Genomic DNA, 15318 nt, shown 5'->3' on the forward strand with positions numbered 1-15318 from the left:
AAAATGACACATGACTTCGAAAAATAAGGGTGTGGACCACTTGGTTCATACATAGTCGATGGAGCTAGACTCGATGTAAATCATGTATAGAACTGTTCATCTCTCTCGGTACCCCTTCAACGGGAAATGATTTTCGGACATGGTTTGGTGCCCTCGAAAGAAATGCTAGATGCTGAAAATTGGGACTCCATCCTATGCCATATGCCGTTTTGCCGGTTTAATTTGTAGTTCGACCAAAGGTAGGGATCCGTCTTCCCGTCAAATTAACGCCACCCCACAATGCAGGTGTCTGGGACACTCTCCAAAAGGCATGCCCAATCTGCGTTCTCGTACACGTGTAATACGTACCCTCGATACCAACCCCATTTTTGTAAGTTAAGTTGTGCCCAGAGACGTTTCTGATTGTCTTGAGGGTCCTCGATGTCGTCCCTGACAGTGATCTTTCTCAAATTTGGCAAATCGAATACCAGATATTTGGAAACCTTTACAAGCTGACTGACTTGGGTCGCAATGAAGAATGCCTTATCGATGCAGCTTCTTTGTGATGGCGTGAGGATAGCGACTGTAGCCCTGACTTTCACAGAACGACCAAACGATACACCGTTCTCGGAAAGCGGCTGGAGCTTTTGCTTGTAGTAGGTGCGGGCTGTTTCAGAGTAGATTTGGTGACAGGTATTGGTGAAGTCCTCACGGTTCCAGTCGTTGTGGTCGTCATGAAGGATGTGGCCACTTCCCAGGTCGAGGGCTAGCTCGAAGATGTGATTGCGGAGCTCGCCGGAGAGTCGGAGCAGAGGTGAGGCGGTCTGGTTTCTGAGAACGCTGATTTTTGCGGTCAGCTCCAGTCGCGATAGAGCGCAAATAGCAAATCGCTACTTACATGGGCATGGAAGTGGGGCCGGGAATGAGGTCGGGCGGCTCTCGGGCGAACGTCTTGGCCATGATGGAGTAGACGATATACCTATGATTTCTGGAAAGGTGCGGAGGAAGACCAAGAGCTGGGAAACTATCCAGTGTTATTGAACTCTTAGCCAAGGAGCTAACAACTCAAGGTGAAGGCAGCATGAGTGAGAGGAGCTACAAACGCCCCAGTGCAGGCTGAAGACGAAACATCACTTGCTAAAGTGAATTCGAAACGACCCAAAGAACAAGCTTTCTCAAATCCTCATGAAAGTAGAGTTTCTTTCATACCACCAGAAAGCACTCCAACCATGGCCGGGGCTCCGTCGAGCAAAGGACGCGAGCGAGCCATGAACAAGTATCTATTGACAAAATCCCATCTCATCGCTTCTCGCGTTGCAAAAGGCCCACCGGCTCTGACACCCAACACGCAGAGTCTAGCCATGTACCCAACCCTTCATCCGCCCTCACTTCTCCCAATCTAACTGCCCACACAAGTGCCCGGCGCAACCAGCAATCATCCCGCCTCCTGCGCCTCCCCCCCGAACTCCGCAACCGCATCTACGAGCTCGCCATGGAAACACACAATCCCGCCCTCCACACCACGGACCTCGCCTGGGAACGCCTCTCCCTCTCGCGCACCTGCCACCAGATCTTCGCCGAAACCGCGATGCGCTATCATGTGGTGAAATTACTGCCGATCGCAAATATGGTGCACCACATGTGTCACCTGCACCGGGATTTGCATGTTGTCAAGCTGTTGGCGCCATCGCAGAGACGTGCGATCCGGGCTTTTGAGGTGGGTTGGGAGCACGCGGCGGTTTTGCTGCAGACGAGGTGTAAGGTAAGAGATTTGACGGGGGTGAGGAGGGTGGTGGTTAAGGGGGTGCCGAGGAGGATGACGAGGAGTGTGGGGGTGAAGATGATGAGGCTTAGGCAGTGGATTGAGAAGGGGGGGTTTGTGATTGAGATGGAGGAAGGGGTGTGAGGGATGAATAGCTTAGCGCCGGCTGTTGCAGCACCTGGTTGCTGGAAACATCATGGACGTAAAATGCTTTAATGCAATGCAATAACAATATGATACGAAAAATCCCTGACGTCAAACGTCAACGCCAAATGTAACCGGCTTTTTCCAATGCCAATACCTATCGCTTACACATCTACTCCTCTTCCTCCTCACTATCCTCATCCATGCCCTCAGCCGCCTCCACCTTAAATGTCGGCGCCTGGTCTACACCCAAGTAGCTATCGCTAACAAGGTAAAGCGTCAACTCATGGCTACCCGGCTTCTCCAGCGTAAACTCCAACACTGTCTCCAACTTCCGCGCAATCGAAACCTTCTTGATCGCCAACAGCGAGTGCTCCTTCTGGTCACCGACAACTAACCACCAGCTCTCCGTCTTGTCGGCAGGGTAAAACGGCGCGTGGACCTCCGTCTTGAGTTCCTCGTCGTCCTCGATGTTTCGCGTGACCTTGACGCGCAGCTGAGCCGGCGAGTTCGATGCAATGTCCTCTGGGTCGACGAGCTCGTGCTCGAGCTCAATGTTGGGGTAGTAGTTGTTTGTGAAGTTGGCAATGTCGGCCAGTTGTCGCTGGTCGACCTCGAGCGATTGGATGAGCTTCTTGTAGTCTGGGTTTTCGTCTTCGTCCATGGCGTTGATGAAGTCGTCGACGTCGTTGATCTCGAATTTCTGCGCAGCCTTGATGGTGTCGTTGTCGAAGTGAGGGATCTGCTTGAGTGGCGAGTCCTTCTGCCACATTGCTTGGACAACCATTTGTGAGAGCTCCATGGCGGACATGGCGTTGAGGTGTGCTTCGGAGGAAAGCACATCGACACTTGCGCTCAGGATAGTAAGAACCTTTCGGATGACAATCTCCTGGTCCTTGGCCAAATCGATGGGAAGCTGCATGCGAGAGAAGTGGGCCTGGAGCAACACAAACGCCTTGAAATGTGGGGTCTCGAAGTTGGGCTCCTGCATCTTGTATGGGACACGGTCGTAGATACGTTGCAGAATGTGGTCTTCGTGTCGACGTATTTGGATGTCCTCAAACTCGGTTGCAGCTGTGATGATCTCAAGCACGCCCTTGAGGCTGGTTCGGCCATTCAAAGACATCATGAGCGTCTGCATAGTGATGAACGAGATGTTGTAGTACGCTGCAATCATACAAGGGTTGAGAGGTGTGATCGCATCTTCCTCTTCGTCATGCTCGATGAGGTTGGCATCTGCCAGTTCCTTCAAGGTCTGCTCAACAAGCTCGGACAAGTGTGCGCTCAGACCTTCGTGAGACGTGTCGTGAAGGTTGTAGTAGCTCGGGTTTGCGAGCAGTCGGCGGTAGAAGTATGTGTAGGTGGACCAGTCAACAGCTTCTTGAGTGGACTCAATCGTCTTCGAACTGATCTCAGCAACGAAGGCATCGTGCAGGTAGTCGTGGAGATAACTCTCGATAGGCAGCGCCTCGTTCAAGAACTTCTTGTAGTACTCGCGCTTGACAGCAGGAAGCATGAGAACACCCTTCGCTGACTTATCCTGACCGACCCTGCCTGCCTTGCCGAACATTTGCAGGATCTCGCTAATGGGGTAGTCGACGTAACGATGCTCGCGGCCCTCGTAAAACTGGGTACCTTGCACAATGACAAGATGCGCGCTGTTGTCGATCTCCCAGCACGAATTGCGAGAAACAATAAGCACTTGGATGGCACCGACCTTGAACAAATGCTGCACAGCTTTCTTGTCGAACGAGTTCAAAGCTTCGTGGAAGTAGCCGATACCATGCGACAGGGATTTGGAGAGCGCCTGCTCGTTGATCTTCTCCAGAATAGGCTGAATCTCTTCCAGCTCTACATTAAGGAAGCGATCTTCGTCCTCATCTGCAACACAGGCAGCATAAAGGTCGACCGCAGAGTTACGAGCTTGCTTCCTGTTGGGCGCGAATATCATGGCTGGCTTATCGGGCGACAGTTGTGTGATAGCGGAGTAGGTCGGACGAGCCATCGCCATCATCAGCGAGGGGAAGTGAGGAATGGTGAAGGACTGGATCTTGAGCTCCAAGGGTACGGCACGGATCGCGGGGCTGAAGTTGTAGATGGTGTGCTTGTTGGCTCCAATCCACTCTCCAATGTCGCGCGCGTTCGCCAAGGATACACTGAGACCGACGATGCGCAGCTTCGACTCCAGTTGAGCAGCCATGGCCTGCATACGTGAGACCACAATCTCGTAGACATGACCACCGAAACCGCCCAGCATGTGCAGCTCATCCGCAATCAGAACAGCAACTGTCTGTACATTCTTTCTGCGCTGCCATTGTCGTGAGATGGAATCCCACTGAGCTGGGGTCGCCAAAATCAGGTCACCCTTCTCGAGCAAGCGCAGGTCGGATGTGTTCTCGCCACTCAGCTTGACCACGTCCTTACCCCCACCGAGTTTGGACAGGCGCTCATTCCAGTTCTTGTACTGATTGTCCACAAGCTCCTGGAATGGTGCGAGGTAGACAATTCGGCCTTCGTTATTGCTCGACCAGTGTCGAAGGATTGCGAATTCGGCACACAAAGTCTTGCCAATGCCTGCCGACGCGCCAACAAGGACATTGTCATCCGACGTGTACAACGTGTTGAAGGTTTGCGTCTGAACCTTGTTGAAGCGACCAATGTTCTCGTACAGGCCCATGTACTCCTTCTTCTTCAGAGCTGATACGGGTAGAGGCTGCAGGTCGAGCACAGGTGTGTGCGCAGGGAACTTGGCTGGTAGGATCAGCTTCTGGAAAGAGACAGCAAGCTTGGTCTCGGAGGCCATCCATCGATCGGAGAGAACAGTGATGAAGTAGTTTGGCGGCATCGGCTCATCAATAGGCACCGTGAACTCAAGCAGGTGCTCGGCCACGTCACCATGTGCGTAATCCTTACGGAGGATGAATTGATCGTGGAACAGAATCTGTTCACCATCACAATCTTCAACAAGGATCCAGAAAGCCTCGGATGTGCCATGTAGCGCATCGTCCCAGACAAAGTTTGGTCTGATGAGCAACTCCAGGCGCAGCAGTGATCTTGTTACAGGACGAGGTGTTGCTTCGATTTCCAGACGAGGAAACTTCTCGACCAACTGACAGACAACCTTGCCAGCTTTTGGCATACCGAGAAGCTCACCCATGCTTGGTGGGTCTAAGCCAAAGTAGCTTGACCAGTTCACATCGATACGCTCTGCCTTCTGCACGATATCTCGCGGGCAGGTAGGGAACTGTCGAAGAGGTGTCATTGTTGGCCACATGCGCTTCTCGGCCATCTTGCACATGTCGAGTGCTAGCTTGGCGACTTGAGACCAGCCTTTCTTCAAGCAGATCTCAAAGATGGCACGGAGGATACGGCCTGCCGACTGTGTCACGTACACAAGATCGGCCATGAGTGCCAGACCTTCGAGCCTGAGTCGTGAAATGTAGGCTTGTAACAACACGTTGATCTTGGCTTGCGCCTCCTCAACACCTTCCTTGACAGGGATAGGAACCTTGCCGAGCAATTTGGCAAGTTCTAGCTTCTCATCCTGTCGTACGGGAATAAACTTGAACTCCTCACTGAGTGCAAATACGCGGAAGAGTTCGATGGCGCTGATACCTGGCTGGATATGCAGGTTGTATGTCGCCATGGAGTTGTGCGAGATGTAGTAGTGAGAAGCAATTCTTCCAAGCTCGGTGGGCTGGAGTGCACCGGTCTTCTTGTCGTACTTGAGAAGACTACACTTCTCCAGGACGTGTGCCGCGGCGTGTACGAGATCCACACGTCTTTGCTCCAACACCGTGTCATTTTCGTACTCGGGACCTACACGGTATAGACCGGGTGACCGAAGCATGCGCACAAAGAGATATGTGTAGCCTAACCAGTCGACAGCCTCGTCTCTGGTGCGTACGTTGCCGAGAACGATTTCGGCGTTCAGGTTGTCCGCCAATTTGCCGACGAGTTGAGACTCAATCGGGAGTTGTTGATTGAGGAGAGACAGGTAGTACTGAATTTCGGCTTGCGTTGTGATGATAATACCTTCGCCATAGGTATCATACTGAGGACGACCAGCACGACCAAGCATTTGCAGCACATCTTGCGGGCTCAGCTCAACCCAGCTACCCTTTTCAGGAGAGTAGATCTGTGTTCCCTTAATGATGACGGTATGTGCTGGCAAGTTGACACCCCAGGCTAGAGTTGCTGTACACACAAGAACTTGGATAGAGCCATCCGCGAACAGATCCTCGACGATCGTACGGTCTGCTCGCGACATACCAGCGTGATGGATTCCGAAACCATAAGGCATGACATCCTTGAGATCGGCGTTCTGGACTGCCTCGGACTCTTCCCTCAGAATCTCTCGACTAGCAGCATCAGAGCGCAAGATTTTGCCAATCGACTCCTCCTCAAGAGCCTTGTCACGGATGTACTTGGCGGTCTTTGCTGTCTCTTTACGAGAGTGCACAAAGATGAGCATCTGATTTCGGTGCTCGCCGACCTGTTCGAGGACCTTTGTGTAACAGACATCATTCATCATTTTGAGTTGCTTAATGGCCTTCTTATCTGTCACACCAATGAACTCTTGCTTCAACGGACACGGTCGGAAGGTTCCATCGAAGTGGAACAGGCCCTTGTCTGGATCGACACGCAAGAAGCTTGCTACATCGCGGTAGTTGGGAAGAGTGGCACTGAGACCAACAATTCGTACGTGGTCGCCAGTCTGCTCGCTGCGGCGCAGGGTCCTACTGACAATGCTCTCGATGACAGGGCCACGCTCGTCGTGGAGAAGATGAATCTCGTCGATACAGATCAGGCGAACCAGGTTGATGTAGCTGGTATCCGTGGCCTTGCGCGTGATAACATCGTACTTCTCTGGAGTAGTAACGATGATCTGCGTCTCTGCAATTTGCTGCTTGGTGAGTTGACGATCACCCGTAAGCTCGGCAACCTTGATGCCGTAGGGCTCGAGACGCTTTCCAAAGTTACCGACTTGTTCCGCTACAAGCGCTTTGAGCGGGGCAATGTAGATAATCTTGAAGTCGTCGAGAGCAATCTCTCCGGTTGTTGGGTTGCGATGCTTGCCAATCTCGCGAAGCATGGTAAGCATAGCAACGTTGGTCTTTCCGGAACCAGTTGGGGCACAAATGAGCATGTTGCCATCGTCATTGAAAGCCGTGGGAAAGCACTTCGTCTGAATCCGATTGAGCGATTTCGAGTTACCGAAACCTGGTCTTGCCCAGTCCGGCAACTCAGAAGTAGGCATAAGCCTTTCGCTGGGGTCGCGCTTCGCCTTCGGCGCAGGCACATGGATCTCTTCGTAGCCCTTGAACTGGCGGCGCGTTGATCCTTGTGGCAGCTTGACGCTGGGGTTGGTCATGAGATGGTTGCCTTGGTCGAAGACAATGTTATCCAAGTTGACAAGTCGGCTGGAGGGCTGAAGACCGCCAACCACTCCGTCAGGCCGTGGGGCGTCTGTCATATCTTCATCCTTAATCTCAGGCAAGCTGATGTCCTTTAGGTTGAATTTCATCTTTCCTTGCCCTCCATCTTCCGTCTTGACACCAGTTTCTCTTGCACGCAGCTCTTGCAGGATTTGTTGCTGTCCAGCAGCCTTCATCTCTCGCTCAACAGCCGTTCGCTCGTCCTTGTCTTCTGCGGCTCGTCGCCATCGTGTGACCCAAACCACCCGATCGCGGTTGGTCACAAGTTTTGCCACGAGCTCATGGTGTTCGTAGTCGAAAAGTTCCATGAGGTCGTTTTCGATTTCGCGCAACGGCTTCTCTTCACCGTCCTCGTCGAGCCCCGCAAGCATGTTCAACGCATCCTGTGTCTTCTCCTGCTGGGTATGCGCGTCCTCGTACACTTGTCCAATTTGCCGTTGCAACCAGAAAGCATCGATTTCGTGTGCGGGGATAAGCTGTTCGCCGTCTCCTTTCCGGTCTGTCGACACTGCTACATCGCCTTGTATGACCATCTCTTCCGTATCTGCCATTCCACCAATGTCTCCATCTTCGCCGCCAATCTGCTCGACTGCAGTCTCCGCCTCGTCTTCCTCGTCAGACGTGTCGGCGTCGCGGACCTCAAACGTCTGGGCGCCTTCTTCATCGTCTTCGTCTTCGTCGAACACGACTGCTACACCCTGGTTGTCATCATTCTCAGCGCCATCACCGTCGCCCATTATTTCGTCCTTCTCTTCCTCGTCATCTTGCGTGTTGTAGTCGGAGATTTTCTTGCCAAGGTTGACCAGCTCATTGAACTCTTTTGCGCCCATGGATGTACCCAGAAGATCGTCGACTTCCTTCTTCTTGTCAAAATCCTTCAGGCTATCGTCCTTCAAGAATTCCAGCACTGCATCGGCAGCACTTCTGGTGGTCGCGACCGGGACGTCTCCAAGAGATTTGCTCACTATGGTAGTGATGAGTTCGAAGGTAGCGCGAGTCGCAGGTGTCCGTGGCTTATAGGTCAGGCCCTCAATATTGAAGTCGACTGTTGCTGAAGCACCAAAGGCTGCGCCATCGTCTCGTTTCCTTTTGCGCTGTTCGCGGTCCAGAACGTCGCCACCCTCTGTCAAGCTACCGCGCTCGATACCAGGACCCTTGGGTTTCTTTTGTTCTGTAGGCGCCCTGTCCCGTGCTGTGCGCCCTCCCATATCCCGAATGTTGATGCGACCTGCGAGCGACTCGGGATCGCCAGTATGCTCGTCCGGTCGGCGCGTTGTAAATCTTCTGTCCGCCTGCAAGACCAAATTGGACATTGCCGCATATTTGAATTGCGCGAGGTTGTTCGGGGTTTGCTGCGCCATGGTTGCGGTCGTCTCTGTCTCTCACGCGCCTTGCGATTGAAAGTTCGCCTCTTGGCTGTCCTCGCGGACTTTCGTATATAATTACGCGACTCTACCCTTTATAGAATCGCGAGAAGAAGGGAAAGAAAGACTGTGGCGGGATTCGAGGGATTGGGCTATGGTCGCGCCCTGGAGTGGGATGGAGTGAGCGGCGCGAGGTTATCACCGATGTCAAGAAAATCTAAGAAGCTCTGACCAGTAGGCAGATACGTCACGTGCAGCGTCCACTGCACCCCACCTGGAACATCCAATCCAATCACTCCAAAATATAGGCTTGTTCATTCCGATTCACTCATTTCAATGTCCGAGCAATAAGTGTACCAACGAAAGAGATGAAAGTTTAGGTAAGTTCCAACAGGCCGTAAATTCAATTTAAAAATGTCCAGGAACGAGTGTCCGATGGTAATAATTATAGCTATAGGTAGATAAATCGGAATAATCATGGGATATCATTCGCAAAAGGACGCTCTCTTCGAAATGGACTCCTAAAAAGCATCTTCGTTAGGACATGCCGTTACATCATGACCCTCGCTCTCGCAAAGAGCACACCACTTGTCTGGATCAGCTACTGCAGCGCCCTTGGGAGGTACGAGCGAGGAGTTGAAGTTGTCCATGGAGGGAATTGGTAGAGGCGCGGTGGGAGCGCTACCAGGTGGCTTGGTTGGGCTCAACACGGATGGTCGAGCTCGGTCTGAGGAGACGGAGAGGCCTCGTAGGCCTTCAATTACGACATCCTGGCCGTTGCGGACTCCGTTCTCTCTGGGTGTAACGTCGCCACCCATGGCAGAGCAATTGAGAATGTCATGTCCGCCGGTCTCGCAGATCTCGCACCAGAGCACGCTACTGTTGGCTGAAGAGCGACCGTCTGTTTCTGGCATGCTTTCCATGGCCGGTGCAGGTTCGCGACGTTGCGACGCGTCCTTCCAGCTCACCACCGTTCCCTTTGAGTCTCGCTCGGATGCACGCTTGTCTTGTGTTGCAGTATGATCAGAGAGACCATTGCTGATGACACTCTCGCGCTGGTCAGCAAGACCGAGCTGGGCTCTCAGCTTCTCCAGTTCACGTTCCATTTCCTCTTCTCTGAATGTCTTCCTCTCGACAAGGCCGCGCAACTCCTCCTTTTCGCGCTCCAAACGCTCAGCGTTGGCCTGTGCTGTCTTCAGCTCCTCCGGGCTGGTCGAAGAGCCCTGTCGTGAAAGCGGCGAACGTCCGTGTTCCTCTGCGGCGCCAGAGCTCAAGGAATGGATGATGGCCTTGAGCCCTCGGATCTCGTCATCGCGCTGTTCAACCTCCCTCTGTCCTGGAGTATGTGGTGCATCTGCCATCGCACTTGCATCTTTCAGGGCTGCTGCCGCTTTCTCGCGCTCGCGGCGGAGTTCAGATCGACCACGCTCCACCTCGCCTCTGAGGAATTCGACCTCTCCGCGAGCTTCTGCTTCGCCTCGTCGCGCATCCTCAAGACCTTCTTCAAGCTCTTGCACAAGTTCTTCTAGTTGCTTCAGCTGTATGGCAACAGTCTCAACGTCGTCACTTCGTGACCGGTATTCGTGCAGCTCGTCCTGTAGCTGTTCGACCTTCTTCTCATATACTTGCTCTGTCGCCGTGCTTGCTTGCTCGAGCGTGTCGATGGTGTTCCTGAAGTCTGCCCGATGCGCGTCGAACTCGGATGTGAGCATGGCGATCTTATCATTCTTCTCGCGGAGAAGTGCTCGTAGTTGCGCGACATCATTGGGCTCACCGCTGTGCACCGAGCCCATGTCCATATTATCATCCGGCATGAGATTCTGAATCTCCGACAAGCTTGCCTCCATCTCGCCGAGAGAGTTGGCCTGGTCCTTGAGTTGCCTGTCGCGTTCCTCAAGCAGCCTCGTAAGCCGCTGTACTTCGTCGGTTTGATTCTGAGTTGCGCCCATGCGGGAGGTTGGCCGCCGGCCATGGTAGCTTGACATGGAATCGTTGCTCGTACGTGATGCGCCTGTAGGCGTCACTTCAGCATCTTCCTCGATGGTGTCGTGCTGACCGATGCGCGAATTGCTCCTTGAATATGGACGCGGTGGCCCTGGTGTCCGCGGCTTCTGCAGGCCTGGTGCAGCCCTCGGAGGCGCAGGGCTGGCGAATCGTGGGGGTGCGCCAATGGCACTTCTCGAGAACCCGGACGGTGTGAGGCCTCCATTGCGCGCCGGTGTTGCCGTCAGGTTCGGTGCTCTGCGGATTGGCGATTCCGGGCGCGGCAGAGACGGCCGGCTCTTTGGCTTGAACTGCGGACTAGGCGCTCGAGCTCCAGGGCCGACCGACTGCGAAAACTTGGGCAGCGACGGGGTCTCTGGGCTAAAGTACGGCTTCGTGGTGGTGGAAAGACTGAAGTTGTTGCCGTGAGATGGCGTGGTAGGCGTTGGCGGGAAGTCGTCCGAAGTCGCTGAAGAGCGTTTTTGCGCACGATGCACAGGCAGGAATATACCCGAGCCTGGAATCGAGGTTCTAAAGTACTGCTTTCTGTCCCGAAATAAGTCTGCGCGCAGGCGTGGGCAGAGTTGTGTTTGTTTACTCACCCGTCGACCTCTCCATCGTTCTTTCCGCGCGATGCCCACTCTCTGCTGAGCTCGACACCAGCGAAAACACCCTTCTTGTTGGACACGGCGCCAATAAACTTGACGGTGCCGTGCATCCCGCCCGGAACGTCGACTACATCGCCGATACCAATGTCCCGCCCGTCTGCGCCCATTCTGCTTGATGGTGGGGATGCGCCGCCAACCAGCGCGTTCAAGGATGCTTTTCGCTGGAATGCAGTGCTTGCGGTAAGGGATAAGTTTGGCGAGGATTCTGCAGCCTATGACGGTGTCAGTGAGCGTGCGTTCCCGTTTGCGTGCCCGTTTGCAGCGGGAGAGTAGTCCAGCATACCTTTAATGACGGTCTCGGCTGCCCGAGCCGTCTCGGTGTTTGGAACGCCATAGCGACCGGCTGCTGCTTTGCTACGGGAGTGTAATACAAGGGCAGCCACCAGTGTAACAGTTAAGGCAGGTTTGTTGTGGGGAGATGTCAAGTTGTTGTCACAGGGGTCCCGCCACGAGGATAATCAACTTAGCGTGCCAATCACAGCAGGTCGATCATGTTTATTTCAATGCCGTCGCCACTAATTCTTCTCCTGACTTATCTGTTCCTGATGAGGCTGCTTTCTGGTTTCGCTACAGTTGCTCTCGTTCACTCTTACTGCCCAGCAATTATCGATAATGATTGCGCGTCATGGTTGCTGCTGACTCGAAGACACGGTCCCCTGCTCGCCCAGTGTCTTCGTCCACTTAGACAGCGAACCGGAGGGGTATAGCATGAAGGCACAAAAGCCATATCATCGTTACCCGAAACACCATGCGAGCCAGACTGTCATTTGTTCGTCTCATCGAGCCGCTCACTGACCGCGAGGCTGAACCTTGTAATGTGTAGGTTTGTGCCACATCTGACGCGGTGTCACGTGTACGGGAGGATGCAAGGTTTGCCAGGCTCGCTTCAGTTCGGGAGACGAGAGCTGTTTGGATCGTCGTGTAGACCATACCACGATTATATCAGCTCTCGGCTGTACAGGCTGCAGGCAGAATATTGAGCCAACTAAGTCGCGAAAAGCATGAGAAGAAGTTGAACATTTGGGATGGTATGAAGCATGTCTCTGTTCGTCGTGTGAACCTGCACCAAAAGAATGCAGGGCAGCCATATCTTCCAACAGGACCATGACCAAAGTTTAGAGGATCAAATGCAAACATTTCTATCTTCTTCATAAACCGACCAAAAGACATCGAGCGTCGGGCAGCTCCTGGCACCTTGACTCGTTCGGCCCGCATGCGATCCCGCTCCTTTGCCTCGGCATCTCCGCCTCCGCAAAAGCTCATCCACCAAAGCTACATCATGCGCCGCGCTCGCACGATGCGCAGCCTCGACCATATGCAAACATGGCCGGCCAAGTGCGACAACCAATCGATATAGCCTCGTTGGAGCGCTACATAGCTGAAAATGTGCCTGAGATTCAAATCCCGCTGGATGTCAAGCAGGTATGTGTGATGTGCGTTTGGTGAGGTCTGGTAGCTGATAAAATGGCAGTTCGGATACGGACAGTCGAACCCGACATACCAATTGACGGACAAGAATGGCAAGAAGTATGTTATGAGGAAAAAGCCCCCGGGCCAGCTTCTTTCAAAGGTACGGATATGGTTCTCAGGTTGATGGCGCAATGCTGAGTTGTGTACAGACAGCACACAAGGTCGACCGCGAATACCGTATCCTCCACGCCCTGGAAAACACCGACGTCCCTGTACCTAAAACCTTCTGTCTGTGTCAAGATGATAAGATCGTTGGTACCGAGTTCTACATCATGGAGTTCCTCGACGGCCGCATCTTCGAGGACCCAGTGATTCCAGATGTAACGCCAGAGGAGCGAACGAAGATGTACATTTCCCCCTCCCACACCTCCCATACAAACACTAACAATCTCCCCAGGTGGCACTCCGCCATAACAACTCTCGCGAAATTCCACCGCGTGTCCCCCTCCTCCGTCAACCTCTCCACCTACGGCAAGCCCTCAGGCTTCTACAACCGGCAAATCGCCACTTTCAACACCATCTCCGAGTCGCAAGCTGCCGCTAAAGACAAAGAAACTGGCGAAACCGTCGGCAAAATCCCCCATCAGGATGACATGGTCGCCTTCTTCAAGGACGCGTCTACCCAGCCCCAAGACCGCGCCACCTTCGTCCACGGCGACTACAAAATCGACAACGTCGTCTTCCACAAAACCGAGCCTCGCGTGATTGGCATCCTGGACTGGGAAATGTCCACCATCGGCCACCCGCTGTCCGACATCAACAACCTCCTCTCACCCTATTTGACTGCGTCCAGCGAGAAGGCAAAGTCCATTGGCCGCGCACACACGGGTTTCCAGCCTGGCGCCACGCCGGGTCTGCCTACCCGCGAGCAGTTGGTCGAGTGGTACAGCGAGGTGGCGGGCTGGGATCCGCGCCCGGATTTCACCTGGGGCGATGCGTTTACCACGTACAGGACTGCGGTTATCATGCAGGGGATTGCGGCGCGGTATGCGCTGAGGCAGGCGAGCAGTGAGCAGGCGAAGAGCTATGGGCAGATGATGATGCCGTATGCGGAGATTGCGTGGGATTTGGTGCAGGAGTATAAGAGGGGACATACGGAGAAGGCGCGGTTATAGTTTTTAGGAAGTGTGGGCATGTTGTTGCTGTCGTGTGAATTCTATAAGCTATGCCCATGATTATTATTGGAAGTCATGCGTCCCAATGTTTTGTGAGGGTGTGTAGGATCGTTGGAACTATGCTGAAGCTGTTCAGGGCGCGGTATCGGCAGACATGACGTGTTTTTGAGGGCTGTGAAGGAATACAGGATGTGAGGCGGCACTCGGTGCATGGTGCATATCGATTGAGGTCTGTTGCTGAAGTTAAAGCAGTCTGAAGCTGTACAGGGTGTCCCTAGACCTCGTATCTGGCGGCAACACTCTGTGGATACCTCAAGGTTATTAGATAGCCTGCATTCTGTCACATGGTCATCCTATCCAGGCGTAGTCAATGATACAGCCGATACACGATCACATGGACTAGAGATTGTGACGGTCTCCTGGACTTTGCTTCAATTATTGATTGACTATTCAAAAGAGCGCTGCAGCATGCCGCGGAGCACCCATTTGCCCCAAGCCTGCTGCCAAAAAGTTCATTCGTCTGATGGTATCTTGTCGTAAATATGCCGACCCTAGCATCAGACACGTCAACTCCGGTCTTCTTCAAGCATTTGGCTTGATGTGTGTGTGTATGTAGGAGGGCCATACCCATGTAGAGTTGCGCCGAAACACCAAAGTTTTATTCCTGCTACTCCATCTGGTCTCTTGTCCTCGATATCCTCGCTGATAGGCTGCCGTGGTCTCGTCTCTACCGTCCAATCTTGGGAACGTCTTGGTTGATGCGGTCCAGTGCCTATGTCAAGTCAGTATGCTTCGATTTCCGAATGATCAATGCTCCTCCCGTTCCCTCTCCCCTCCACTTCACGCTCCTCTGCCACTCTCTCCACTCCAATCTTCTCTTCCCAGTTCCTCCTCCCTCAGCCCAAAGTGATATGTGAAAGTGTATACGTACTTCGAGCATGACGACAGCATTTCCTCGGATAACGACCATGCCTATCCGAGTCTTCTCACCACCTGCCTTCTCTTCTAGCGCCTCATCGAGGACGATGTTCAAGTAGACCTATAGTATAATCAGACATACGTCGATAATTGATAAAGTCCGAAAAAACGTACGTCGTATCCTCGCAGGATTCCCATGACCTTGCGACTGCCATTTAGCTGTACGAGAACGCGCTTCTCGAGGTACTTGTGCAAGTTAGGTAAAGGTAGTTTGCGCGGTCGCGGAGGACTCACCTTCTTGAGTTCCGGCTGTGCTTGAGGCATGCTGAGGGCGTAGAATTAATTGCGTTTTGGTTGGGGAGTATGGGCTCGCGGTGGTGTTGGTAGTCGAAGCTTGTATCTGCGCGTGGTGTTGCGGAGCTGTAGTCGCGGATAGCTTTTTGTCGGCGTTGGCGGCGGCCCGTGCCAAGAGTTGAG

The 15318-nt window shown here is 53.4% G+C and overlaps 6 protein-coding genes across 6 annotated transcripts; 2 read left to right on the forward strand and 4 right to left on the reverse strand.

Annotated features, from left to right (window-relative positions):
• Positions 1-263: 263 nt before the first annotated feature.
• SNOG_04435 (hypothetical protein) lies at positions 264-939 on the reverse strand (the record flags this gene model as incomplete). Its single annotated transcript, XM_001794802.1, has 2 exons — positions 264-819; positions 878-939. The coding sequence occupies 2 exons, from the start codon at positions 937-939 to the stop codon at positions 264-266; spliced, it is 618 nt and encodes a 205-aa protein (XP_001794854.1).
• Positions 940-1208: 269 nt separating this feature from the next.
• On the forward strand, positions 1209-1885 carry SNOG_04436 (hypothetical protein; the record flags this gene model as incomplete). Its single annotated transcript, XM_001794803.1, has 3 exons — positions 1209-1342; positions 1396-1741; positions 1838-1885. 3 exons carry the CDS (start codon positions 1209-1211, stop codon positions 1883-1885), a joined length of 528 nt encoding a protein of 175 aa, XP_001794855.1.
• Positions 1886-2057: 172 nt separating this feature from the next.
• SNOG_04437 (hypothetical protein) lies at positions 2058-8684 on the reverse strand (the record flags this gene model as incomplete). Its single annotated transcript, XM_001794804.1, has 1 exon — positions 2058-8684. One exon carries the CDS (start codon positions 8682-8684, stop codon positions 2058-2060), a length of 6627 nt encoding a protein of 2208 aa, XP_001794856.1.
• Positions 8685-9208: 524 nt separating this feature from the next.
• Positions 9209-11445, reverse strand: SNOG_04438 (hypothetical protein; the record flags this gene model as incomplete). The annotated part of the gene is made up of 2 exons (XM_001794805.1): positions 9209-11187; positions 11343-11445. 2 exons carry the CDS (start codon positions 11443-11445, stop codon positions 9209-9211), a joined length of 2082 nt encoding a protein of 693 aa, XP_001794857.1.
• A 1216-nt stretch (positions 11446-12661) lies between these two features.
• Positions 12662-13923, forward strand: SNOG_04439 (hypothetical protein; the record flags this gene model as incomplete). Its single annotated transcript, XM_001794806.1, is given in 3 exon segments — positions 12662-12760; positions 12810-12908; positions 12928-13923. 3 exon segments carry the CDS (start codon positions 12662-12664, stop codon positions 13921-13923), a joined length of 1194 nt encoding a protein of 397 aa, XP_001794858.1.
• A 416-nt stretch (positions 13924-14339) lies between these two features.
• On the reverse strand, positions 14340-15237 carry SNOG_04441 (hypothetical protein). Its single transcript, XM_001794807.1, has 4 exons — positions 15136-15237; positions 15016-15087; positions 14855-14962; positions 14340-14695 (listed from the first exon to the last, which is right to left on the reverse strand). The coding sequence occupies exons 1-4, from the start codon at positions 15163-15165 to the stop codon at positions 14651-14653; spliced, it is 255 nt and encodes an 84-aa protein (XP_001794859.1). The 5' UTR covers positions 15166-15237; the 3' UTR covers positions 14340-14650.
• Between the last annotated feature and the right edge of the window lie 81 nt (positions 15238-15318).

Source organism: Parastagonospora nodorum (assembly GCF_000146915.1).
Source record: "Parastagonospora nodorum SN15 chromosome Unknown scaffold_6, whole genome shotgun sequence".
In the NCBI taxonomy this organism is placed as follows: Eukaryota; Fungi; Ascomycota; class Dothideomycetes; order Pleosporales; family Phaeosphaeriaceae; genus Parastagonospora; species Parastagonospora nodorum.